The sequence below is a fragment of the Hyperoodon ampullatus genome, assembly GCF_949752795.1.
Source record: "Hyperoodon ampullatus genome assembly, chromosome: 15".
NCBI classification, from domain to species: domain Eukaryota; kingdom Metazoa; phylum Chordata; class Mammalia; order Artiodactyla; family Ziphiidae; genus Hyperoodon; species Hyperoodon ampullatus.
This window is the reverse complement of record NC_136928.1, coordinates 63,991,814-64,019,732: the sequence shown is the minus strand read 5'-3', so window position 1 is coordinate 64,019,732 and position 27,919 is coordinate 63,991,814. Positions and strand designations below refer to the sequence as shown.

The 27,919-nt window shown below is 53.5% G+C and overlaps 1 protein-coding gene across 1 annotated transcript; it reads left to right on the top strand.

Annotated features, from left to right (window-relative positions):
* Positions 1 to 27,357, top strand: EHD3 (EH domain containing 3; the record flags this gene model as incomplete). Its single annotated transcript, XM_079720930.1, has 6 exons — positions 1 to 227; positions 9,828 to 10,004; positions 14,059 to 14,156; positions 22,499 to 22,911; positions 23,499 to 23,663; positions 26,830 to 27,357. 6 exons carry the CDS (start codon positions 1 to 3, stop codon positions 27,355 to 27,357), a joined length of 1,608 nt encoding a protein of 535 aa, XP_079577056.1.
* Between the last annotated feature and the right edge of the window lie 562 nt (positions 27,358 to 27,919).

Genomic DNA, 27,919 nt, shown 5'->3' with positions numbered 1-27,919 from the left:
ATGTTCAGCTGGCTGCGTTCCGATGACCGCCGCAAGAAGGACCCCGAGGTCTTCCAGACGGTGAGCGAGGGTCTCAAGAAACTCTACAGGACCAAGCTGCTGCCCCTGGAAGAGCACTACCGCTTCCACGAGTTTCACTCCCCCGCCCTGGAGGATGCTGATTTCGACAACAAGCCCATGGTCCTGCTGGTGGGCCAGTACTCCACCGGGAAGACCACCTTCATCAGGTGAGCCGGCCAGGGCCCCCGCAGCCCACCCAGCCGCCCAGCGCTTAGGCCCTCCGCTCACTCCCGATGTCCCCTCCTGCGTGGAGACAAGTGGGAAGTCTTCATTTGAAGGCTCTGAAGAAATCCTTGTATGCGGGTATCCAAAGCTTACCCCACAATTTCATTGGATGGTCCCCTGCTCTATCCTACCTAGTGCCTCTCCATTGCACTTAGCCCTTGGCTTTGGTGGTCAGTTTGAAGTGTTAAAATTCAGAGCCATCCCTATTCTTCCCATTTTATGGATGGTGAAACTGAAACCCAGGAAGCCCAAGTGAGAAAGCTCCTGGTCGCAAGAGTACCTTAGGCTGATGGTGTTGTCTTACCCCCTCTCCTTGTAGGGACATACCCTTGATGGGCAGGACCATTTCCCTTGACTTCTAAAGGCTTCAGCCACTCATATGAGGTCTTTACAGTTGCAGCTGAGGAGGTGGGCTTGGGAGCCTGTGGCCCTCTGTCTGGTAGTTCTACTTGTCCTTCTTTTATCCATTTCCTTCACTGAGCAGAGCTCCTACAGATATCTCTTGGAGACTGGCGACCAGCAGTGTCCAGAAGCAGAATGCTTTTTTCTTTTCCGTTGATCTTAATGGCTTCATAATCATATGAAAGTCTTTTGGAGGTGGAAGGGATATTGGCCGTGGTCTCATCCAGCCCCTTGACTTGGCAGGTGAGGTAACTGAAGCATAGAGAGGTTACATACATTGTTCAAAGCCATATAACAGTGTGGGAGGCTGACCTGGGATGCAGGTCCTGGGTGCATGGGAGGAGATGGTTGGCTAAATGCCTGTAACTCTGAGGGTGAGTCATCCATCCCCTTGAATTACAGAATCCCTGGGCTGGAGGGATCCTCAGGAAGTCAGCTTGTCCGCCCTGCATTCAGAGAGGTCCATATATTGTCCACTGGAGTGATAAGGACCTTTTCTATCTTTAGAAGACAGGCTTCTCTCCAGTCCTCAGTCCACACAGCCTTCAAGGCCAGGCCATCTTCCTTGGCCTCATTCACAGCCCTGCAAGCTGTTGAGGGTGCTCGAGGCTCTGTGTTGAGAGTCAGGCTCATACAGAGCGGTGGTGTGTTCTGTGTCCACCGCCCCCAGAGTCAGTGGGGCTCATCTCCTGTGGAAGGTGTCAAAGCAGGGGTGCTCTTGTTTCCATTCATTGACCAAGCACCTGCAACATGCAAAACACTGTGCTTTGTTTGGCGAGGAAAGCAGAAGAGTTCACAGTCTGGTTCCTGATTTTCTAGATTCAAATTTTCTCTAGCTCAAAGCTTTTAACACAAGCCTTTTGGAAGCAGGGCATGTACCATACTAACATGTCATGTCTGAATGGAACACCAAATGAGTTTTTCCTTGTGGGGTGGACAGCCTTGGACTCAGCAGCTTTGAGAGGCTGGGTGATTTCTGAAGTTGGGTACCCAGGGGGAATGTTGGCTTTTGGATATCTCATATTGTTAGAACTACAAGGGCCCTTAATGATGAAGCTAATTCTTTGCTTCTTAACTTTTCAAAAGGTCAGTACCTCCTTTGAAAATCTGATGAAATATGTGGACCCATCTTTAGAAAAATGCACTTACATCCCAAATTTACATATAATTTGGGGGGTTCAAGGGCTGCCTTGGCCCTTAGGGCAAGAACCCCTGATCTAATCCATCTCCCTTATTTTGTTAAACACCCATTGCTGCCAAAGGCACTTCAGAGCTACCTGGGTTCTGTTCACGGTTTCCTTTGTAACACGCATACTCCACCTGGCCCGGTTTATGCCCCATGGGAAGCACAGGCCTTTTACAGGTGGCTCCTGCCCTTGCACAGCCTTCTGCAGCCCTCTGGACACACCTTGGTTATAATTCTTAGTACATTATTTAGAGCCTCTCCTTCCTGCAGCCCAGCACTTACCACTGTGCCTTAGCTCCCTGGGGCCTTGCCTGGGGTCTCAGCTACAGGAGCTCCCAGTAGAGGTTTGCAGAATGGAAGCGGAGATGGGGAGAAGCTAGCGTCCCTGAGGGCAGGATCCTGGAGCAGCAGACGTGCCTCTTGTCTGAGACACTGTCCTGGCTTTGCCTGAGTCATGCTCGCTGTTGACTGGGTCTAAGAAAGTGGCAGAACCGAGTTGCCATAGATTACTCCTTATCTGAGGGAGACAGGGAGGCCAGGAGAGGCAGATCCCTCCTCTCTCTTATCCCCCGAGTACAAGAGTTCTCCCTCCCCACTCATGTCAGTAACTGAATCTAGCTCGTGCACCGAAGGCTGTCTCCCCTTGAGGGAGAGACTACCAGTGGGGGAGGAGGGGCTGCAGCACAGGGAAGCCCTCCAAAACCAAATTACAGATTTTCCCTTCTTCTCATTAAATCCACTGAGTAGCTATTTTTTTAAATTGGAAAATGCAGAGGAGAATACATTTGAGGAAGAAGAAAAAAATGCCCCATCATCCCACGACTCGGGAAACCATTTTAAATATTTTAGATATATATATATCTTCCCACCAGTATTTTTAGCTATTTTATAACACAGTTGAGATCGTGCCATAATGTAATTTTGTATGTGGATTTATTTCACTCATAGCATGAGCATTTCCCGGGTAAATTTTAAAAAATCTTTGTAAGCATTATTTTTAAGAGCCACATGATATTTCACTGCATGTATATGCAGTTATTCATTTAACCAAACTACTTCTTTTGAATGTTTGAAGTTGCTTCTAATTTTATTTTTTGCTATTGTAGAATCACTCTGAATATCTCTGTGCATAATATTTTTCCACATATTAGACTGTTTTCTCAGAGATTCCCAGAAGTGAAATCACTAGGCCAAAGGTTGTACAGAGTTCTGGGGTTGTTGTTTTGTTTTGTTTTAACATTTTCTTACTTTTTAATCTTGGTATTAAGAGTCATATTTTTGCGTTGCTTCCCAAGAGGGTAGGCTGGTACAACACCCCTCCCCCAAAGCAAAGAAAGTTCCCCTTGGGGTAGCTAAATGCTCCTGGGTGCAGAGTACAGCCTGCCTTCGCAGCCACGCCCTCTCCCATCCCTGCTTCTTGCCTTGAACACAGCGATTCAGGTCTGTGTTCCGGCCTGAACCTGTGAGGGACCTTTCCCTCGGAAGCAGACTTGCCTCTTCATTCCCCGCCCTTGGCCTTTTGCCACCTGAGTGTCCATCCACTTTCAGTTATATGTACTTGCCTCAGGGTCCATTTCTTGTCTCAGGAAGAACATACAGAAAAGGACATTCTTCTAACAACTAATTAATGTGCTATGACCTCTGCCTGAAATAACTTCCCTGGCCTAAGGCCCGGCAACCCAGGGTAATAAACAATAAATCGGCCTGGTGGATGCTTCCTTCAACACAGGCTGCCTCTTCCAAGTACAGTAGCTCTGTGTCCTTCTGGCCTGACAGCCTTCCCTCCCTCCTCTGCTGTTTTTCTCCCTTCACTCTTCCTCCTTCTGGCCTGAAGCCTCAAGTCCCTCCTCTCTCTCACCGTTTGGCCGCCTGGTCATGGAGGTGAATAACTGGCTGCCCCAGGGACTGGAAGGCCCAGTGTCCCCAGTGTCTCAGGGGCCGCAAGGGAGGCCTCTCTGGACGGCGGCGGCACTGGAGTAGAGAACTTGGAGCACTGGGTATGGCGCCCAGGGCTGCTGGAGCTAAGCTGCCTGGCTGTCCACAGGGAGATCTGAGCTGGTCTTGAGGATCACCTGTGGCTCTTCTATAGCGTGACCCGGACTCTAAACTATGAATGAGCACATGGTGGAGTGGGCCAGTCGGGGGTGCTGCTCAGCCAGCCCTTTCGACCTCCCCCCACTTTTTGAGGGGGCTCTCTGCATCCTCCCCCCAAGGTGATGCAGCACTTGCCTGTGGTTGTACCCTCTCCCATCATCTCCCTGGCATCTCTGCTGCCCAGGCCTCATGGCAGCATCATCACCCAGGAAAGATGATTCTCTGGAAAGCTGAAGGGCTAGAGAAGGGGCCATCCTTCCATTCCAGGTAGACCCACTGACTTCTGCCAGGCCCATCCTGCCAGCCACAGCTCCTGCACGTCCTCACTCCTGTCCCTGCTCCGAGGTCCATGGATGTCCTTTTCCTGCCAGGGCTCTGATCTGCTGGTCCTTAAGTGGGACTAGGTGGATATCCACCTGCCTCTTACAAGGCTTGAGTGTTACTCAAGGGAGCGGAGGGCCTAGGGCAGAGGCACTGGGTCCACCTGCCTGAGGTCGGGCTTAAGATCTGCCTTGAGAGTCAGCTGTGGAGGTCATTGGGAGAAGGACCTCTGGGGAAGGGCTCCATGCCACTCCCACTGACAGCAGAACGCAGCCACGGAAAGCACACGGGCGGCTCAGCAGAGCCCAGGCTCCCCTGTTCCCAGCCAAGAGACCATGTTTGGAAGGTCTGACCTTTCTGAATCTCAGTGTCCTTGCCTCTAACACGCGAATAGTGACACCTCATAGGGTCACTCAGGCCAGCCTGTCGCAGGGGTGGGCAGATGAGGCAAGGCTAGTGGGAGACTTGACAGTCTGGCCACTGGTCTCCTCTGTGCTGGGGTCACTTTGATCCCTGGTGGAGGCTGCTGCACCCCAGGGGCAGTGGTGACTGCTCCGTGGAGCACAGAGCTGACTCAGACCTCAACTCAGCCATTGAGTCCTCCATCTCCTACTTCACTTTGTATCCATGGAGTGACTTACGGTATCCCCGGAACCCCGAGAGGCTGACAGGACAAGCATTATTGTCTTGACCCCATTGTAAAGCTGAAGTACACAAGGCTTAGAGAGATCAAAGATACAGATATATATGGGAATTCCCTGGCGGTCCAGTGGTTAGGACTCCTCGCTTCCACTGCAGGGGGCACGGGTTCGATCGCTGGTCAGGGAACTAAGATCCCACACGCCACATGGTGCGGCCAAAAACAAAAACAGAAACAAAACAAAACAAGATACAGATATATAACACGAGTACCCATAATACAGGCAGAAAGTGATACGTGCCTTCTGCGTCTACCTGAATATATGCAAATTAAGAGCTATGTGGATTTTCACAGAGGCGGCGAGGGCCCTGGATTTGGAGTCCAGGTAGAAATGTGCTGAGTTCTTACAGGCAGTGATGAGATGTTTGTTTTCTCTAATTACTGTCTCTGCCAATGTGGGCGCATGTCTGGTGTAGCCTTTGCTTTTCCCAAACTCATGCATGTCATCTCAAAACCTTCACTCTAACCCTCTGAGCTAGTTAGAAACCCAGGATTAGCCCTGCTCTATAAACTGGGGAAACTGAGGCAGTGGGCTCTTGAGGGACTTGTCCAAGGTCATATCTGTGATGAAGCAGACACCCACCAAGGCACATTCCCTAACTGAGCCAAGGCAGAGGGTCCAGCCAGCCCAAGGCCTCTGGTGGCACTTCCTGTGGCCCCGGGCCCTCTGTTCCTCGCCCTGGATGCTGCCCCAGCAGCGGGGAGCTTTGGTCCCACTATGGCAGAGATGGGTACCCTGGAGACTGGGTTAAGATTCTTGGCTCCACGCCTTACCCTGGGTGCTTAGGTCACCAGGAATGCAAGCCACATGCTTAGACTGCCAGCCAAGCAGGACACCAAAAGATGAGGGAGATGTTAGGAAAGAGTTGGCTTAAGAGAAATATGGACAAAAGTGGGCCTCATGGGTAAAATCTGAATTGCATTGGGCTTCCCTATACACATTTTATGGTTTAGTATTTATTTTACATTGGATAGCAAGGAAGGGGGACCCCAAACTTTTCAGCTCTTTGGGCCTCTAAATATTTGTATTTGGCCCTGAACTCGGGCAGCCACCATCTCAACTTGCTCACCTGCAAAACTGAAATAATTCAGCCATCCCACAGTGCTTCGAGGACCGAGTAAATGGAATAATTCAGGGAAAGGTCGCAGAACAGCACCTGCCTTACAGCAGGTGCTCAGCCTGTCAGCCCCTCCTTATTGTCTTGCTTCCCCATCTCAGCTGCTCCTACCCAGGCTTGAATTAACTTTTCTGTTTTTACACTGCCTTGGGAATGCTTTTGCCTGGTAACAGAGGCCATCTGTATCACTCCCCATAGAGAAGCAGCCATGATATTCCTCAATAGGTTTTCCTTTCTGGACACAGTGGTGGCTTTGTTAAGGGGGCACTTGGGGCTGCAGGCCATACCCAAATGTCCCTGAGAATTTACCCAGCCCTGGGTTCTCTGCTTGGCCTGACTGCATCCCTGGACTTGCTCTTGGCTTCACTGGACTCTGTATTTCTCCAGACTCATGTGTGGTCGGCAAACCTGGGGTCATGTGGGTTTAGCCGAGTTGGCAGGACAGCAGTTCCAGCCACCGGGCCCTGGCTGGGCCGCCTGAGGCTGCAGCTCCGGAACATCCCAGGAAGTGGCCCCCGCTATGCTGGGCCACATCACCCTTTGCCTGCCAGCACAGTGCATCTCAGGGATGAAATCTGAGACGCCTGGGTCAGGAAGGTACTTCCCCACTGCTGCTTGGCCCTGTTCAGGCTGGGTATTTTCAAGGGTGCCTCAGACTGTTTGCTTCCACCCCTGTCTATTTCAGCTGTCCCTGAAGCCTTTGATGATATCCACCACCCTCCCTCTGCCTCAGAATTCGCCCATGCCACACCCCCTGCTTGGGGCTTCTCACCCAAGCACCCACTGGGATAGGTGCTCCCTGCACATGGGCAAGCATGGATGGGGTTTCCAGATCACGGTGTTGATTCTCATGAAACTGCTTCAAGTCCCAAGAATATCCTTTTAGATCCAGTGGGCCTGGGGCCTGCTTGGGTCACCTGATAGCAACAGCTTTTGCTGCCACGTCCCACCGACTGAGGCCGAAGTGTGAACCCCAAGGGCAGATGTTTATGGAGATGAGTAGTTGCTGGGTTTGTGGGCCCCGAAGCCTAACCTTTCCCCCAAGGCCTGGCCCCGGCAGCCTCCTGCCAAACCAGATTCTTTTGTGGCCTTCTTGTCCCACTCCTCCTTCTAGTCCCAAGGGGGTGCTCAGCCCTTTTGCATTTCCTGGTCAAGGAGATACCTCAGGCAGGAAGGGAGACAGCGAATGTAGTGGTTAGGAGCGTGAGTGTTAGATTCAAATCCTAGCTCTGCTATTTACTGACTGCATAACCTGCAGCAAATAGTTTAACCTTTATCTTCTCTTCTGTAAAATGGGATGATGATCTAGGTTCTAGGTACTGGTTTATGTGCTTAAGGTCTGTGACTTATTTAACCCTCAGAACACCCAATGAGGTGGGTTTACCCACGAGGCCCATTTGATGATAAGGGTCGTAGTGCTCACATCAGCAGAAACGTGACATGAAACGAGACAATTCATGGAAAAGTCTAGAACAGTACCTGGCACATCACAGGTGCTTCATAAATCAGGACAATGATCTCCCACGTTACAGAGGAAAGTGCTGAGGTTTGCAGAGGTCGAGAACCTTCTGAAGGTTAGAGAAACCAGGTCTGCTGGCCCCAGGCCCTGAGGTTCCCTGTCTCTCGCCCGAAACCCTGAAGAAGGAGCGTCTGAGAAAGCATGAAGCGTCGTCCAAGTGCAGCTGTGGTGACTTATCCTCCTCACAATCCAGCTTTCAAAATGGTCCTCTGATGGGAGGAAATCCTGTCTTCACACCCAGAATGTGGGGCTGGGATCCTGGAGGGAGATGGGGGGCTTCCCAAGGCAACCTAAACCCCCCGGTGCAGGCGGGGTGGCCCTGGGCAGCGGCCCCTCCACAGCAGTGCCCCTGCCAGCTCCTTGAGGAGGGAGCCCGTGGCAACCTGACTTGAGCTGCCCTGGAAGCATGGAGTCAACTAACAGCTCAGGACACAGGGATGTCGATGAGCCAGAAGAAACCCCAGCCAGTGCCCCTGGCTGCCACTCGCTGGGCAGAGCAGACCCACCTTGGGGTGGCACAGGGTGGGCAGAGAGCATTTCCTCGGGGTAGAAGACAGTTGAAGAGCAAAGGATTTGGTGTTAGATTGATAAGGGTTTGGATTCCAGCTCCATCACGTTAAAGAGTTAATAGTGAGCTAATAGGACGGCTGTACTGAGGAAACCCTTCAAAGCCTGGGTTTCCTCAGTACAGCGGGACCTTGGTTCGAGGACCCCACCTCCCACGCAGATGCTCAAGTCCCTTATGTAAAATGGCACAGTACGGCCGGCCCTCCGGATCCACGGGTTCCACATTCTTGGATTCAACCACGGGTCCTCCGCGGTTGGTTGTATCCTCAGATGTGGAACCCGCGGATACGCAGAGCCCTACTGTACCTACCTGTAGGGGTGCGGTGAAGCCAGGAAGAGATACGTTCCCAAAGTGATGAGTGCGATGTATGGCGTGGACATACTATTGAGTGTCAGTGGTGTTATCAGCATAATGACAGGGTCTAGAGCATGTTGTCAACCCCGGCTGCACATCAGAATCAACTGGGGAGTTCCTAAAAAGGACCGGTTGCCAGGACCCCACCCTGAGCCAGCGGGTCACGGCCCCGGCACCGGCAGCTGGAGCTCCACGGTTGCTCCATGGGCAGCCAGTTGAGGACCGCTGGTCCTGGAGGCCTCAGGCTCTCTCCCCAGCCAGCAGCCTCTGACTTGGCATCTCTTCTCCTGAGGGCTCCTTGACTTTTCCCTCTGAGCGTGAACATTGGCCCGCAAGGTTTAGGAGGAGGGTCTTGGCACATGGTGAGGGCTCACCCTAGGGTCTGTGTTTGTTGGGCAACACACCCCTTAGCTCCTTGTCCATCATGGCCCCTGGGACTCTTCTCTGGCCAGTCCCAACCCAGGGCAGTTCTGGACTCCTCCGCCTGCAGTCCAGCCTTAAGCTGTGTGGGCTCAAAGCTGTTCAGGCTCAAAGCTGTTCTGAGCTCCGTCCAAAGGGCCTGGCTGTCTTTCCAGCCTGTTCTCTTCATTCTGTGGCTCACCATGTGTTCTAAAGGGAGCTGTGGAGAAGGGCAGTGGCCTTGGGCTCTCAGTGCCCAGGCCTGGAGCAGAACAAAGAGAGGCACCTGTCCCCTGGGGCCACAGCCTGGTACCTGTGCTACAGGGTGGGACCAAAAGTCTAGGGTGGGACGGACATCCACTTGTCACAGTGTTCCTGTCACACAGTTTGTATTATGTACGAGTTATTTTTACATTAAATGACTGACTAAGCAGATTAATAAATAAGGGCCTATGGATGGCCAGCAGAGCCTATGGGTGATCTAATTCTAACCAAGCCTGTGTGCAGGGACTTCGGCAGACGCCCTACAGCTGTGAAATCTACAATATTCTGTGTAGGAATCCGTTTCAAGCCATGCTTTATTTCTGAGCCCAAACCTGGCTCTTCCCCGCGCCCCCTGCCCCACAGCCCCGGCACTGCTTCATGGAGGGAAAATGATAAGGACCGAGCAGGACAGATTTGTTACTTTAAGTTCAACTGAAATCCCACCTACTCCCAAAGGTCTTTGGATTCCCCGCCGGTGAAAATCTCTCCCTGCTGTGAAATCTCCTTGCTCTGGATCGGCCCCTCTGCCGTGACTCACACCGTCTGCCTTGTGGTAGGCGTGCGGTGTGGATCTGTGACTAGAATCCCTGCATCATGACTGTGCTCCCTTCTGCCAGGTACCTGCTGGAACAGGATTTCCCAGGCATGAGGATTGGGCCCGAGCCGACCACGGACTCCTTCATTGCGGTGATGCAGGGAGAGATGGAGGGCATCATCCCCGGGAATGCCCTGGTGGTGGATCCTAAGAAACCTTTCAGGAAACTGAATGCCTTTGGCAATGCCTTCTTGAACAGGTGAGTGCAGAGGGAACACACACAGGCCTTGGGAGGTCTCTTTTCTTCTTGGAGTGTGAGAGGTGAAAGGGCGGGGCAGGGTCTTGGGAAACTCTGTACCTTTCCCAGACCTGGAATCTCTCTTGGTTGTCCCCTTCTTGCTGGGAATGAAACCACCATTGATTAGGGATGCAGGAGCTGCCAACACTGAGCTGATTTCTCCCGATCAAGTTGGGGGAAGGGTTCAACTAGTTAAATCACATTTCTCTAATGTGTACCTCCCTCCAGTAAAAGCAGAGAGGGCTACTCTGTGTAGTTCCCAGCTTTTGCCTAAACTACGGAAGGGCTTTGCATCCAACTGGAAGGAGGCAAAGGAAGGTTCCTCCCTGTTCCTAGATATTGTTTTTACTTGGTGGCAGGAACCCTGGACATAAGGTAGAAGCCCTGGCTTTGAGCACTGACCCTCCTACTAAACTCACTCTGTGACCTTGGACAAGTCACCTCCCCCGGGACAAATCAGCCTGCAGACACCAGGGCCATTGGGTCCATTTGAGTGGAGGAAGCTCTAGAGACTGCTTGGCAAGCTGACCCAGGCCTTTCCACTATTCTGTTTAACTAGAATGCAGGCTGATCCCCTGATCACGCTTGTTATGTAGATCCACACCACAATTTTGCATCTGTATTGCATTTAAAATTTTTTAAACTACTTTCTCTAACTGAAGGCATTTAGAGTAAAGGTAAAGACTATGGGCTTTGGCTTCAGACCGACTTGGGTTCAAATACTATCAAAGAGCACCACGATCTTAGACAGGTTACCTGACTGGTCTGTGTCTCACTTTTCTCATTTGTAAAGTAGGATAATAGTAATGTCCTCCTCCAAGGCAAGAGGACTTGGCGGAAAAGTTGGCATTTGAACCAGATGTTCAATCGTGAGTGAAATCACACTGAAAGGGTTAAAAAAAAAAAAGGACATTCCAGGCAGAGAAAACTGAAGAAATATATATACACACAAATGCATACACACAGAGGACTGAAAGAATGTGGCTTAATGCAGGAACACTACGACATACATAGATAGCACTGCATACGTAGATGGCACCGTAAGGTTCGCGCTTCTCTACAGGAGCGCGCCACAGCTGGGTGACAGATATGTAGATTAACTGTTGGCCGGGGATCTCTCAGGCACATCCATTGCAGGGATAACAGGATTGGGACGGGGATGGGGTGGGAGAGGGCCCTCCATGTGCCACCAGCCTCACTGCAGCTGCACACACACAGGGAGGCTACACCCCGGACGCCTGCTGCCCCGTGATCCCATTTCGCGGCCCTTGACATCTCCCCTCCCCTTCTCTGTGGGTGTTCCAAGCCTTCTCCAGACACCCCAGACTCCTCTCTCGGCAAATGACCTTGCCTCCTATTCTAGAGAAGATGGAAGCCCGTATCCATGGATTCCCTGTAGTTGGTTTGTTTTAAACTGTCCATAGGGATTCCCTGGTGGCACAGTGGTTAAGAGTCCACCTGCCGATGCAGGGGACGCGGGTTCGTGCCCCGGTCCGGGAGGATCCCGCATGCCGCGGAGTGGCTAGACCCGTGAGCCATGGCCGATGAGCCTGCACGTCCGGAGCCTGTGCTCCGCAACAGGAGAGGCCCCAACAGTGAGAGGCCCGCGTACCACAAAAAAAAAGAAAAAGAAAAAGAAAAGAAAAGAAAAAAAATAAACTGTCCATAAAGGGAGTTCGTTTGCATCAGTCCCATCCTCCCCACCCCGCCCCTGCCGTCCACGCAGCCTGCAGAGAGCTGAGTCCTCTCTTTTCCCCTCAGGTCTGCACCCCTGCGCCCCCGACCCGTGCATCCGGCCATCTGCCCAGGGATGGCTCTGTCAGTTACTCTTTCTGACAGTTCCCCCCCTCCCTTAGCTCCTTCTCCGCCTGGAACTATCTATCTCCTCTTGCAAGCCCTGCAGCAGGCCCTACTAGCCCTTACCCCCTCGCTTTCCTGTTGCAGCCAAGTTTCAGGGCTTCACCTCCTCACTTCTTCCTGTCCCCCAACCTGTGGAACATGGCTTCACCCCGTCACAGCTGCCCGTGTGAAGGTCATCTGCGACCTCTCAGTGACAAGCGGTGAGCACTTCCCGTCCTCACCTTACCGCATCTCTCTTGGGTATTGGTTTCTCTCAAGCACCAGCCCCTCTCGGCTCCCTGGCCCTCCTCCTGCCTCCCTAGCAGACCCTGGTCCCTGGTCTCTGGCTCCTGTGACCTGGTGTCATCCTCAGCCCCCTGCCCTTCTCACTCCGTGCACCCAGCCTGGGTGATACCTCAACCGCAGCCCTGGTCCCAAACACCAGCCCCATGTACACCACCTTCTGGTCACCAAGTGACAGCAGCCCTGCTCAAGGTGGCTTCAGCAAAACGTGGAATGTATTGAGGAATACTGGGGTGTGCCTTAGAACCTAAGGACCAGAATGTGGCTGGGCCCCAGGCACAATGAAAACCATGGGCTTCAGTAGGGCGAAGGCTGTGCCATGGACTTTTCTGCCCCCGCTATCTAGCGCAGTGCCAGAAACACAGCACATGCTTCATAAATATTTGTTGAACTGGACATGCTGGCAACCATCATATCAGACTGTGTCACTCTCGTGCTTAAAATGTTCCAGTGGATTTTTACCGCCCTCAGTATAAAATCCACGTCTCTTAAGGTGGCTTTCAAGGCCCTTGTGATCTGGGCCCTGCCTCCCTGTCTTGGCCACATCTCTAGGGGCTCCAGCCTTCTGGTTCTTGCCCAGTGATGAGCACTCTCCTGGAATGGTGCCTGCACGCACAAACACACACACACACACTCCCTCACCCCCTCTTTTTCTCTCCCCGCCCCTCATTTCTGGGCTGCATTTACACCTGCTTCTATAAGTTTCCTAGGGCTGCCAGAATAAATGACTGTGAACTGTGTGGCTTTAAAATAATTACTGACTCATAGTTTGGATGCCAGAAGTTCAAAATCAAGGTGTTGGCAGGGCCATGCTCCTCCAAAGCCTGTAGAGGAGGATCTTTCCTTGCTTCTTCCAGCTTCTGGTTACTCCAGGCATTTTGCTTGTGGCAGCATAATTCCAATAACCCCAATCTCCCCTCTGTGCATGTCTGTATCTTCACATAGCTACACACACGCGCGCACACACATGCGTGTACACTGGCTTCCTGCCCACACCCCTGTCCACCTGGCAAATGCTGGTCATCTTTTGAGGTCTCAGTTCAGGTTCTGCGTCCTCTGAGAAGCTTCCCGGACCCTCTTTCCCGTGCATCCCTAGCCTCCTCCCCTAACCTGTATCTCTGCAGCCACCTCACTGGGTAGCAGAGGCTCCCTTCCCTGTCTGTTCTTGGAGACTATGGGACCGTGAACTGTACCTGTGATGGTCAGACACCTTGCTGGCTTCCACCGAAAATGGCATTTAAGAGAGAAGGCTTGGAGTCAGAAGGATCTAGCTTAGGTTTACCAATTTGTATTTGGAGACTTTGGGATGTGATACTGGGAATATTTCCTAGAATAAGGCTTGACTGCTATCCTACTAGCAATGTTTGGTATTTGCACAGCCTTTTAGAAGCCCAGATAAACGTTCCTGGGTGGTGTGTCCCACTCTTCGAGGCCAGCTGCAGTGCCGCCTCCTCCAGGAAGGCTTCCTTCCACCTTGGATCTCCCGAGCCTTTCACTTGACCTCCCTTGGGGGTGCTGCTCCCATCGCACCCATATCGTGGTTGTCCTTATGCAGGCCTCTGCTCTTCCACCAGACTGTGCTCCTGGGGGGCAGGGATCGAGGGCTGGACATCCTGGTGTCCCCGACACCAGGGGCTCACAAACGTAGGCCCACAGCTGCCTTAGGACCACCCCGGGAGCTTCCTCGAAGTACAGATCCTGGGCCCACTACTGGGGCTGAGTCTAGCTTGGGGCTGGGAGTCTGCACTGGAAGGCGGCCGGGCTTCAGAACCTCTGCCCAGGGCAGGAGAGGTTGGCATGGGGCTGAAACGAGGGTGCCTGAGAGGCAAGGACAGGACGGCGGCTCACCACGGGTCTCCTCCCACCCCTGCAGGTTCGTGTGCGCGCAGCTGCCCAACCCCGTGCTGGAGAGCATCAGCGTCATCGACACGCCGGGCATCCTCTCCGGGGAGAAGCAGAGGATCAGCCGAGGTAAGTGAGGCAGCTGGTAGGGTTGGCTCTGGCTCTGTGCTGTGTTCTTTCTGGTACGTTCTCTGGCTTCCATACCAGGGGAGAGGCTCCTGGGGCCTTGCTGTCTCTTGATGAGCCACTACTGCCTCGTGTGCTGTGTGGGGTCATCCTAGGCAAGGGTCAGCAGATGGGTTTGGGTCCACTGCAGCTCAGGAGACAGCTGGCCTCGGTCTTCTCATCTGTGAAATGGAGACACCAGTGTCTTCATCATGCACCTCACTGGGTTTCTTCATGGGCCAGACCCTGGCTTGCTTCTGAAGTTCCTGCTGTCCCTGCCCCAGGAGCTTGCAGCTCTGCAGGGGAGACAAGTGCCTGCAGAGGACTCCAGCCAACAGCGTGAGGATGACAATGTGCTCTGGGGCGTGAGAGTCGGGAGCTGGGTATGTGAAAGCCCTTGAAAACTGCTCATTCCAGACAGATGTGGGTAATTGTTCACTGAGGGAGGTTGCCGGCATGTGGGTCGGGAGATGGAACTCAGGAGCCAGACCACCGGCGTCCTGAGCCTGCCTCTAACACTTCCTGGCAGGGTGACCTGGCGGGTTTCTTTCCTTCAGCTGGCTCATCTGTAGAGCAGGGGACATAACTCTATCTACCTTCTAGGGTTGTTTGAGGATTAAAAGAAATAATCCAGGTAAAAAGCCTCCTACCTGGCACATAGCAAGTCCCCAGTAAACATGAGGTGCTATAGATCGTCATCATCATCATCATCACTGGATTTTTCCTAGCTCTAAAATACCAGATGGATACTGTAAAGACCTTGAGACGACAGCGCCCAGCTCCCCTCCCCCAGCCTCTCGTGCCACACCCCGCTGTGTGCCCCAGGTAGCCCCCAACCCTTTCTGTGCTGCATGCCGTATTGCTGGGAAGAAACGCTGATGAAGCCACAGCCACCCCAGTCCTGGAGCTGGGAGCTGGGCAGGAGCCAGACCGGCACTCAGAGGGCAGCTTCCGGGAAGGGAAGGCTTTGGGCTGGCAAGAGCTCTCTGAGCAGCAGCCGGGACGCTGCCCTGAACTGACCTTAGGTGACTGTCTGCCTTCCTCCTGCACGTGCCTGGGGGGAGGGGCCTGTATGGTGGTGCAGGGACGACGGGGGCATAGAACCCACGGCCCTTTGGGGAGGCGCATCTGCTTCTGGGCCACCTGCCCTTTGTAAGCACCCGGGCACCCTGTTCAGGGCCCCGTGGTCCGGGGGGGGGGGGGTGCAGCGTGGGTGGCTCTCTGTCTTGTTTCTATTTGTTTCCCTAGATACTCCCTCTCTCCTGACCAGTCTCTACCCGCATGCCGTAAGTCTTCCTCCAAGTGCATCCTGAGCTTAGGCCTAAAGGGGATTTACTGTTTCACACAGGCAGCCTGTATCTCCTCGAGGAAGGCTTGGAGAGCAGCCAAAATTCTCCACCTGAACTACCTGGGGGGTGGGTGGCTACACAAGGCTAGTGCAGCCTGACAGGTGAGTCCAGAGAGGATTCCAGCCTTCAGGGATTCCAAGGGCACTGGACTGGGAGTTTAGAGCATTGGGTTTTAGAACCTGTGGGTCTCCAGGTCACGTTTTTCCCCTGAGCCTTAATGTCCCCGTGCATAACAAGGGGTAATGATACCCATCACATGACCTCGTGAGGTCCACAGGTGGTAATGGAGACACAGACATCAGCTCTGGGTCTGGAGCCCAGTGACCTCCCTTCTTCCTCTTTATCTGCCATCCAGGGTCACCCTGTTAAACAACCCCAGGGTAATCTACATGAATGGCCTTCCTTGCAGCTGTGCAGTGCACAGCCTGTGCAGCTGTATGTGGCAGCCCTGCTCCTAGGGAGTCCTGCCTTCCTCAGCTTCTGTTCCATTCCATTCTTTTCCTATCCCTCTACCTTTTCTCCTGGCTTTATCTCTGGACCTCAGTGGCTGCTCTACAGCAAATTGGGGGCTTGTTCTTCTTGCCCACCCTTCCTATTGCCTCCCACCCCATACCGACTACCACCAGGTCTCACCCCACCTCTGGGAGAAGTGCTAGCCCTGTGTGTACCTATGCAGACCAGTTTGTTCTCTGCCCTCCTGATTCTAGACTATAAATGCAGTTGCTGGCAAAAGTAGCCTGTGATAAAAACAAGAGTTGAGAGCTGGGCCGCCAGTCCTACATCATAAGCCTGGGGCAGTGCTGACCCCAGCACTCCACAGAGACCAGGAAAGTTGGGTGGGGGGCAGGGATCAGACACCCTCAGATATCAGGGGCACCCCAAATGAGAAAAGTTTCCAGTATGAAGACCCCCTCCTCATCTTTCACAATCAGCTGTAGAACTCAGTAGTTCAGTTTATACCTATACACATATGCACCCCCCATCTACACACATCACACCTCCCTCCACACCCCACTCCACATACACACACACAAGTGTGTGCACAGAACCAAACACACTTCGCATGGCTTCTCGCCCGGGGCTCTCAGAACTCTGGGTTTGGCCACAGCACAGATTTGGTGTTTCTTGCTTTCCTCCAGCCCAGGGCCGGGCAGGGCCCTGTGGATAGTCCATGGACAGCCCTGAAGGAGGGCACCCGACTGAGGGGTGTATTAAGCCTGAAATCCAGCCCATGTTCCGCTCACTGAGCCTGATGCCAGGGCATCGTTATCAAATCCATACAGAGCCACCTCTGGGCCGAGGCCTGATGTGCCACATTCTGGAAAGCCAGCTGCTCCCAAGGGGCTCTCCTGGCCTCAGGATTCACGGGGAGGAGCACTCAGGCCCCAGGCCACAGCTGGACAAAGTGTGGCCCCTCTGCCCGGACCTGGGGGGCTGTGTGTGTCTTGGGGGGAGAGCAGAAGCAAGGGACGTCCAGGACCCTGAGCCCGGGAAGTTCCAGGCCCACACTTGTCTCTGGATGTAGATGCATTGGAGTGGGCGGGAGAGCGGCAGGGAGGCAGTTCCTGGAAGTGACAGGATGCAGCCCAGGACTCATTACTGGGAAGATGCAAGGGTGCAGCAGAGGTGGGAGGGCTCCGGAAGCCTGAGTGTCCTCACACTTGCGAACCACATTTCCTGTCTGTTTCTCAGCTAGAAATCCCCACAGGCCCCACCCTAGAAAAGCAACCCCATGGCGCGTGGCACACATCACTCCCAGCGGACCCCCTCCTGTACAGGTGAACTCAGGAGGGCCAGAGCAGGAAAAAACTTGCCCAGGTCACAAAACTGGGAAGGGAATTCTGGTCTCCTGCTTCCCCGTCCGGTGGCTTTTCAGCACGTTATCATGGCCTGCGTGCCCAGGAAGAACTCAAAGAAGAGGAATGAGGGCAAACTCTCATGTACAACTTTCCCCTGGGGGACTCCGGAGGGTCTGGGCTGGTCCTCACAGCCTCCCATCCCTGGCATCCTCACTTAGGGGCCTCTGGGGCCCCAGACCGCATGCTGTACCTACACGGCTCTGGGGGCATCACACGCGGGGCCAGAGCAGCAGGGTCCCGACTCCCTTTAAAAGGGTGCACTGACAACTTGTGGCCATCTGGGAGACCTGGGATGAGTCTGTTGGGCTGCTTTTCAAGGTTACTTCTGGGAGGCAAGTAGTGTGGCCTTTGTCCTCTGAACTCTTCCCACATTTTGCAAATTGATGCCTTCTAATTTCTCTTTTGCTAAAATGTCTTTATATCTTGAAAGCTTTTGGGGGGCAGGATGGGACCTTTTAAGTACCCACCACGAGTAAGTGGCTGGTTGGAGGGCTCAGCCCCCTGAGCTACAGCCTTGCAGGGCTCTGAGCCGAGAAGGGAATGCAGATGGAAGTAAGGATCTGGGTTCTAGGCCCGAGTTTGCCCCCACCTGGCTGTGTGAGCTTGGGTGAGCCCCTTAACCTCTCTGTTCCCTCTCCCTTCCCTGTGTGTGCCTATTTACCTCCTGGCACATGGAGCTTTGTGAAGATCAAATGAGATCGTGTGGCTGAAAATACAAAGAAATGTGCTGCCTTGTCAGCACCCTTGCACTGCCTTTCTTTGTTTTTAATAAGCTTTTTTTTTTTTTTTTTTTTGGCTGTTGAGTCTTCGTTGCTGCGTGCGGGCTTTCTCTAGTTGCAGCGAGCAGGGGCTACTCTTCATTGCAGTGCGCTGGGTTCTCTTGTTGCAGAGCACGGGCTCTAGGTGCACGGGCTGCAGTACTTGTGGCATGCGAGCTCAGCAGTTGTGGCTTGCGGGCTCTAGAGCACAGGCTCAGTAGTTGTGGTGCACGGGCTTAGTTGCTCCGCGGCATGTGGGATCTTCCCAGACCAGGGCTTGAACCTATGTCCCCTGCATTGGCAGGTGGATTCTTAACCACTGCGCCACCAGGGAAGCCCCTGCACTGCCCTTCAGGCTGTGAAGGAAGCTGGTTGATGACTAAGGAGTTGCCGCACTTATTGTGTTTGTCTCATTGATATCCTCTTGCCTGGCATTACTTAGAAACGCTTTCCTTCCATTCCACTGGAGCCTGGGGTCAGTGGGGAGAGCCCCAGCTCCCTGCAGGCTGCCCAGTCTCTGCTCCAGGTGCCTGCACACCAGACCTTCCAGAGGCGGCAGACTTGCTACCCGCAATTCCAGGACAGCCAGCTTCACCATCAGTCTCCTGGAGCCTGAATCTCCCACCACCCACTAGTCCATATCTTATGAGCCCTTGGGCTTCTGCAGGTGCTCAAGAGCTCCTATTTTGGGGCTCAGAGCCGTTCCCAGGACCAGCGAGGGAAAGGGGGCCTATCACCCTAGACGTCAGGGCAGAGACTCCAGACGAGTCTGGGCCCTCCCTCCGCTATCTGGTTGCCACGGTTCTACCATTGACCCCTCATCAGTCAGTCGTTTTTATTCCCATTTTTCAGCTGAAGAAACTGAGGTTCAGACTTGCCTGAGGCCACACAGAGAATAAATGGGAGAGCCAACCCGTTCCCTTTTCCTTAATAGGTCCCGTCTGTGCCTTTCAGATGCTCCCATTCTTGGATACGCATAAGCCCAGTCTACAGAAATAATTAAATGCCCAGCCTGGAGCCTGCTAGGCTCTGAATAGCCAGGATCAGGGAGGCTGAGCTTCAGCGGAAGCCCACAGAGTCATTGCTTGATTCTCATTTCCTCACAGACACACCTGGGGAGAAAGCTTCCAGCATTACCCAGTTGGTAATTGGATAGCCAGCCTTGCCAGAGCATACAGAATTCGCAAAAGTGGGAGGGTGAATAGGAGGCCTCTGTGCTTCTGAAATCCTAGAAAGGGCTCGCAGAAGCCATCTGCCTGTTCTCAGGCAGGAGCAGGCTTCACATAGGCAGCCCAGGGCATTAAAGACAGCAGTCCGCAGCCTTCCTTCCCCTTGTCCTGCAAGAGCTTCCTTGTTTCTAATCTCCATCCGTCCTGCTGTACTCCCCACCCTCGTACCTTCAGTCTTAGAAGCAGGGGATTGTGAACTGAGAAAGGAAACTCAGAGATCTTCCAGTCCAACTCTGTGGATTAACAGGCAAAGAGACCAAGGACCAGAGAAGGGAGGCTACTTGCCCAAGGACACACAGCAAATTAATAGCTGAGCAGAAACTACAGGTGGGCTTGCCCGGGCCAGTGCTCCTCGGGTGACCCCTTCAGAGCACACCCAAGTCATGGAAACTGGTGCCTGGAAGGAGCTCTTTATAAAGGGGCGGAGCCATAGGAACAGCCAGGGTCCCAGGCAAGCATCCACCTTTGATTGGATCCTCACAGCCGCCCTCTGGCACGGTCTGGTGGCTTCCAATTCAGAGACCAGAAAACGGAGGCCCAGAGATGACTTGTTCACTGTCCCTGGGACGTAAAAGGCAGAACAGGGCTCACATTTCAGGTCTGTTCAGCAAATGCTGATAGAGCACCTACTGTGTTCGGGGCACCGTGCCGGGCACAGAGGAAGCAGAGAAGGATGAGCAGCCCCTGCCCCGCCCAGCTCCCTGTGCGGTGGGGGGAGGGTAAATCCCTGGGCGAGCAGAGAGGCAAGGGCCTGCCTGAGGGGCACCTGACCCAGCCTGAGGACAGGAACGGACATGGGCCGGCCTATTCCGGCAGCACTGACCTGCTGCTGTCACTCTCCTGCCCCACCCCCGCCCAAGCTTTTGCAGCTGAGGCTCCTCTTGCATGGCTGCTGCCATCTGGGGTTGGTGAGAGCTCAGGGGCCAGAAGCCTCTTCTCTGCAGCTTCTCTGGCCCCTTCGCTTTCCCCAGCCCGTGGAGGGCTGGCTGGAGTGCTGGGCTTGGGGCAGGAAGACCTGTGTTCTGGTCCTGGCCCTCCCTCTGCTTGGTCCTGGGCGCATCTCACCCACTTGCTTTGAGCCCTGTCATTAAGTGCCCAGGGCTAGCTGCTGTGGCTGCACAGCCGGCTGTGAGCTGCTGCCACCAGCTGCCTGTGAGCAGTGAGCCGGTGTGCTGAGCAGTGAGGGCTGAAATCTGCTGTACGGGAGGGAGGGAGGGAGGGCGCATGGCAGCTGCCCTCCCCGTGGTCTGCACCACCACGGCCAAAACCTTGTCAGGCTAGATGTGGGAACAGGTCTCAGCAGAAGGCCAGAGGCCTCTGAGCGCCCTGCCCTCCCCAGCTACAACTGAGGGCAAGCCTGCAGGTTCCAGGCACCAAAGCAGCCAGGCCGTGACCTGTTTTCCCGGTAGGGGTGGACGGGGCCCGGGAGTCAGTTTGCCCTGATTTCCTGAGCCCTCCGCCCCGCCTCCCGCCCACGGCTCTGAGGGACTGCCTTCAGAAGGTGAGAGCTGCCCTCCACCTGGCTGTGCTGAGGGAGACTAAAAATAGCCTGGAGCCAGCCCCGGGAAGGGAGGAGACGGGAGGGGAGCGGGAGGCGGGGCCGGTAGGGGCACAGGTGCAGGACCGCTGCCGGCATGGCCTGTGCAGGGCGCCCAGGGCCCCGTGGCGGGGTCCAACCCTGACCCCCCAACATGCCGGCGATTTGACTCTCCCCTCCTCGCTAACCTCAGGTTTCTTCTCTGGAAAGTGGGGCTGTGCCTGCCTCGGAGGGTGGCGCGAAGGGGAAATGAGGTCATGATGTGACCTGAACCAGAAGCTCTGAGGTAGGCCCAGCCATCTGGGTTTTAACAGGCCCTCTGGGGGATTCTGTTGCGCGCTCAAGTTGAGGACCGCCGTTCCAGGCGAGCAGAGCAGCTTGCGTCTGACTCAGTTGCAAAGCAGCTGCCTAATGACCTGTCCTGGTCTCTAATCTTCCTCTGTGAGGCAGGGCAGGAACTGCTGGCTTTTTCCCGATGGCTGGGTCTTCCACTCAGTGGGGGCAGTGAGCTTTGAGGCCCCAGGGTCTATGCCCCTGAAAGCCTGTGATGTTGGGACCCGGGGTCGTCGATCCCACCAGAGCCTAAGGAAGGGCTCCTACCTCCCTGCCAGAGGTGTGGCACTGGGGAGCAGCAGAAGGCCTAACACCTCCACCCTCATCCCAGTGCTGCTGTTCCTGGGCTGTGCTCCCTCAAGCAAGTCACTTTCCCTCTCTGAGCCTCATTTCCCCATCTATTGTCCTCTATTTCATGGAAGAGGAGACTGAGGCACAGAGAGGTGAAGCTGCTTCCAGCTGTTAAGGGTCAGTGAATATGAGGCTGAATGTGCAGACTGTTGGCATGACCTCCCCCTCCAGGCCCTCCCAGATCCACTGCTACTTGGGGTTGAGCAGAGCAGGTGCTGTGGGGTTCCTGGAACCAGCCTGACCTGAAGCAGCTCAGTGCCAGATAACCAACGTGTGGCAGCCAGAGGTCTGTCCCATGCTAAGGAAGAAACCCCTTGTGGTTTTAAGAGTTGGGAATTTGGGGGCTGCAGCTGATGAATAAGGAATGAAGCGAGCTTATGAGCAGGCATGAGAAGTTGTGTGTCAAGAGTCTCAGATTTCTTCCAGACCAGTGATGGGCATGGTCTGAACCATGGGACCTTGTTAAGAATTTCTGGGTCTTTATTCAAAATATATGTCCAGAGTTTCTTTTCCAGCAAGGCCCCTGGCTCCTAAATACAGTAAGCAAGGATAGGGGAGCTGGATGGTGGCTGTGTTTTATGGGGATAATGGTGTTAATTATAATAACTAGCATCTACTGAGCAGCTGCTAGGTGCTGGGCTCTGAGCATCTTTAGTCCTTAAAATTCTATGAACTAGATACTATTGGTATGCCCATTTATAGATGGAAAAACACTGACTCAGAGACATTTGGTAACCGGCTGAAGGCCAAATTGTGAAAATGTGGAGGAGCCAGATTTGAATCCAGATCGGCCTTCCAAGTCCATGTTATTTCTACTGCACCGGCTGCCTCCCCGCAAAACCCTACCCTCCGCCCCAAAGGCTCCGCCCCCTGACTCTGCTGTGTCGCAGGGTACGACTTCGCGGCAGTCCTCGAGTGGTTCGCCGAGCGGGTCGATCGCATCATCCTGCTCTTCGACGCCCACAAGCTGGACATCTCTGATGAGTTCTCAGAAGTCATCAAGGCCCTCAAGAACCACGAGGACAAGATGCGGGTGGTGCTGAACAAGTCGGACCAGATTGAGACGCAGCAGCTGATGCGGGTGTACGGGGCCCTCATGTGGTCCCTGGGGAAGATCGTGAACACCCCGGAGGTGATCCGGGTCTACATCGGCTCCTTCTGGTCCCGCCCCCTTCTCATCCCAGACAACCGGAAGCTCTTTGAGGCCGAGGAGCAGGACCTGTTCAGAGACATCCAGAGTCTGCCGCGAAACGCTGCCCTGCGCAAGCTGAACGACCTCATCAAGAGGGCCAGGCTGGCCAAGGTGAGGCTACCTGGGTGGGGGGGGGAATGGGCAGCATGGGCGGGGCCAATGGTTTGGGGTGGGGGGGTTAGCTGCAAGAGCTGCGGGGGGAAGGGGGCAGGGCAGGAGAGTGTGGTGGTAATGATCACAAGCCCTGGCGTCAGATGGCCAGATTGGACTCAACTCCGCAGTTTGCTGTGTGATCCCGACCCCAGCAAGGCCCTCAGTTGTGCTGTGCCTGTTTCCACATACGTAAAATGAAAGGGTTAGACGGTAGAGTAGAATAAAGAACAGAAAAGCCCTTATCACAGTGCCTGGCATTACACGTCAGCTGTTGCTACTGTCTTCCTCATCAACGTCATCACCAGAATTTCCATCTCTGTCACTGCCCTTAACCTCCCCACAATCTCACCTTTCCCCGGGATTTAGCAAAACAACGTGCGTTGCAAGCAGTGGGAGAGAAAGAGGGTGGAGACAGAAATAATTTCGGAAGTAGTAGCAGGAGGGGGGCGGGGATTTATGGGAAGAGATGGGGTGAGAGCCGCCCTAGAGGGAAGGAGAGAACTGAGGTCTCAAGCCGAACGTTCCTCTCCGCCCCTGGTATTCAGGTCCATGCCTACATCATCAGCTCTCTGAAGAAGGAGATGCCCTCGGTGTTCGGAAAGGACAACAAGAAGAAGGAGCTGGTGAACAACCTGGCCGAGATTTACGGCCAGATTGAGCGGGAGCACCAGATCTCACCTGGGGACTTCCCCAACCTGAAGAGGATGCAGGTAACCAGGGTCTGGGGCTCCAGGAAAGGAACAAGCTGGCTAAGCAGCCTGAGCTTGGAGGAGGCCACCCTTGGACTCCCCGGGTGGAAACTCCACCCAGAATCAGTAGGCAGGCCGGCAGATGGCCCTGGGTCTGCTCTTCCTGCTGGGCTGACACTGGCCCATCAGGGGCCGTATCTGGGCCCAGGGAGAAACATGGAGCCCCAGTGCTCCCAGTGGGCAGCAGTGTTAGAGGATGCTCGGGGGTCTGATACCTCAAGTTCATGACCTTCCCCAGTCCTGGCCACCACAGGTTTGGAATCCCCACCACGTCATGTGAAACAGGACAAGTCAGCTGACATTCTCCTGGCCCTTCATTGCTTAAGTTTACCACTGAGCTCCTTCTTGGGAGCGATTTGGGACATAAGCCACAGAGAAGCAGAAATCTGCACAGGAGCTCACCGTCTTTGCAGCATACCATGGGCCCCTCTCTTGGGCCAGGGTCAGTCACACATAGTTTCTTATGTGTGAAAAGTCCTCTGAGGGAGGCATTGCATCCTCCTTTTACAGATGAGCAAACTGAGGTTTACAAAGGTAATTAACCTGCCTACGGTTTTAGTAGTGTTTACACAGCCTGCAAGTAGAAACCCCAGGTGTGTCCAAGGTCTAAGCAAAAAACTACCACACCATACTAACTGGATCCCCTCTGACCCTCTGTCTTTTCATCTACATATTAAGGCTACAAAAGCACCACCTTATATGGATATTGTGGCCGTATATCAGATAAGATTCTGGGTGTATCTCAGATAATATTTGCAAGGCACTTAGCATGGCCTGGCACCAACTATGCTCTTACAATGCAGTAGCAAGTTAGGTGAGATGTCACCAGTAGAGGAAGCTGGGTGATGAGCACAAGGAACCTAGCTCTCTGCACAATTTTTGCAACTTCTCATGATTAATTCTCATGTAATTATTTTAAAATGAAGGGCTTCCCTGGTAGCGCAGTGGTTAAGAATCCACCTGCCAATGCAGGGGACACGGGTTCAAGCCCTGGCCTGGGAAGATCCCACATGCCGCGGAGCAACTAAGCCAGTGCACCACAACTACTGAGCCTGCGCTTTAGAGGCCGTGAGCCACAACTACTGAAGCCCGCATGCCTAGAGCCCGTGCTCCGCAACAAGAGAAGCCACCACAATGAGAAGCCCGCGCACCGCAACAAAGAGTAGCCCCGCACTCCCCGCAAATAGAGAAAGCCCACACACAGCAACGAAGACCCAAAGCAGCCAAAAATAAACAATAAAATAAATAAATGTATTAAAAAATAAAATAGAAATGAAAAGTTTTTAAGAATTAGGGAATTAGGAAAAAATAGCAAATGTAGTAGTAATATTGTTTTTGCTCTTGTTGCTTTTAGGGTTTCAGAGTATCAGTATAGTCCCAAATACGCATTTTTAATTTCCTATCTAGTAAAATAAAAAGAAAGAAAGAATAGACATCCAAGGTATGCATTTGTTCATGTATCCATTCATTCCTACAACCACCTACCGGGAGCCAGTCACTAATTTCAGAATTGTTTCAACTTTCAGTTTCTCTTTGTATTAAGAATTTAATGATCTGTAAGCAAACATTTGGGGAAGATGACATTTGAAAGGGACCATATGACTTTTTAATGTGAGGAATTCTTTTGCAACATAAATGGTTTCACCTTCTCACTTGTTTGCCTGTCTGACATCAGTTTCTGTTAGGGATGCTGGATCAGTATGTAAATGGCTGTCCGGTGGGGGCATATGTGTGGGCTGATGGGAGCAACCCTCACGTCCTCTGGAAAATACTGGGACCCCATAATTGGGAGCCCACCAAACACGCTTAGATGTGGACAGGCTGGGAGAGACAGGGACCTTAGGAGGTCGTGCTGAGGGCAGGAGAAAAGGCTTGTCTGCTCCACCGTGGCCCCCCCAGCCCCCCCAGCCTCCCTGGTCCAGCCCTGCCCTAGAAGGGAGGTGAGAATGCCCAGGCTCACACTTGGTCTTGAAATGTAGCCGTGGGTGTTTTCTGAATTTTTCTGCAGTGAACTCAGTGTGCTTGTCCTGAGACTGTCCCCTCATTGCATTGGCCTCATCCCAATGTCCTGAGATTGCTGTGGCCAGAGCCAGGGTGGGAGTGGGAAACTCTTGTCTTATCATCATAGAGGCCAAGGAGAAGCTGGATGCTTGAGACTCAGGGCCTTTCAAAATGGCAAAGACATGCGAAGCGGAACATATTTCTTTTACTGTGTGCTGTGGGGGTCATGGGAAGTCAAGGAGGAAAGCTGTTGCCCGTGCCTACTGAGTCAGAACCCTCAGGGAGAAGCCAATAGTTGAAAACTCTCTCCAGATAATCCCAAGAGCATCCTGATTAAGAGCTACTGGCTTAGCGGAGCGGCTGGGCCCGTCGGCCATGGCCACTGAGCCTGCGCGTCCGGAGCCTGTGCTCCGCAGCGGGAGAGGCCACAGCAGTGAGAGGCCCGCATACCGCAAAAAAAAAAAAAAAAAAAAAAAAAAGAACTACTGGCTTAGAATGACCTGTGGCTTCTACTATGATTTGTTTTTAGCTGCCTATGCCTCCATTTTTCCTTCCCTAAATAGTGATAGCATGTGATTTCCCACTTTCAGAAGGTCACGGGGGAGTGAATGAGATAATTAATGTAGTGAAAGCACTGCCAGTGTTCTCGAGTATAACCCTTATTGAAGTAGACACCCACATGACTCAGTCTCAGAGGGGTACAGCATTTAAGAACCACTCACTGTTCAACAGCCAAAACTAACTTAAAGAGAAATTTAATTATAGTCATCCCTAGGTATCCACAGGGGATTGGTTCCAGGACCCTCCACAGATACCAAAATCCATGGATGCTCAAGTTCATTATACAAAATGGTGAGGTACAGTTGGCCCCCTTGTATCCACAGATGGAGAAACCTCGGATACAGAGAACTGACTGTATTTGCTTTCTAGAACGCTAAAGGAAATCCAAATGAATCAAACCAGTAATTGTTAAATTTCCCTTTCTTCTCCAACCCCTGCAACTATTTTCTCTCTTGAAATATCCACCAAGAGCCAACGTGCCTTTCTTCTCCTCCTCTCATATCTTTTGTGGATCTCCTTCCATTGTCTTCTGTCCTCACCTTGTTTTTTCTCTCTCTTTCTGCAGGACCAGCTGCAGGCCCAGGACTTCAGCAAATTCCAGCCACTGAAAAGCAAGCTGCTGGAGGTGGTGGACGACATGCTGGCCCATGACATTGCCCAGCTCATGGTGCTGGTGCGCCAGGAGGAGGCACAGCGGCCCGCCCAGATAGTGAAGGGCGGAGCGTTTGAGGGCACCCTGCATGGCCCCTTCGGGCACGGCTATGGGGAGGGGGCTGGGGAGGGCATCGATGATGCTGAGTGGGTGGTGGCCAGGGACAAACCCATGTACGATGAGATCTTCTACACCCTGTCACCGGTGGATGGCAAGATCACGGGCGCCAATGCCAAGAAGGAGATGGTGCGCTCCAAGCTGCCCAACAGCGTGCTGGGCAAGATCTGGAAGCTGGCCGACATCGACAAGGATGGCATGTTGGATGACGAGGAGTTCGCACTGGCCAACCACCTCATCAAGGTCAAGCTGGAGGGGCACGAGCTGCCCAACGAGCTGCCTGCCCACCTCATACCCCCATCCAAGAGGAAAGCCACCGAGTGATGGGAGGCGGGGAGGTCCAGAGCAGGCAGGTGTTAGAGAAGGGAGAGGCGATCTCTCACACACACACACACACACACACACACACACACACACACACACACACACACACACACACACACACACACACACACACGTTGAGAACAGCATTGCGGGTGAGGGGACAGTGATCCCTAGGTTTCCAGGTGGATCTTTGCGTAGACACATCTCCAAGTTCTCAGCATTGGCTGAAGCACAGGAGCACTCCCAGGGTCCCAGGTATCAAGCCTAGGTCTCCATCCCTCTTTCCCTCCCCTATTCCACTGCCCAGAGACCCGCCTTCTCCCACAGAGGGGGCAGTTCACTCACCCACAGATGGCCCACCTACCTCCAGATTCCCCGGACTCAGAGCATATGGAAAAGGCTTTTCACTTAACAGACAATCCACTTGTTTTCTGTGCTTCCTCCCCCCTCTTTGGCTTCCTCATATGAAGTCTGCTCTGGGGCCAGGAGATGGGAGGGGAGGGGAGGGGAGGAGGGAAGCGTCCTCAGCGAACCAAGCTCCAGCCTTGAAGAGACGTGGCCC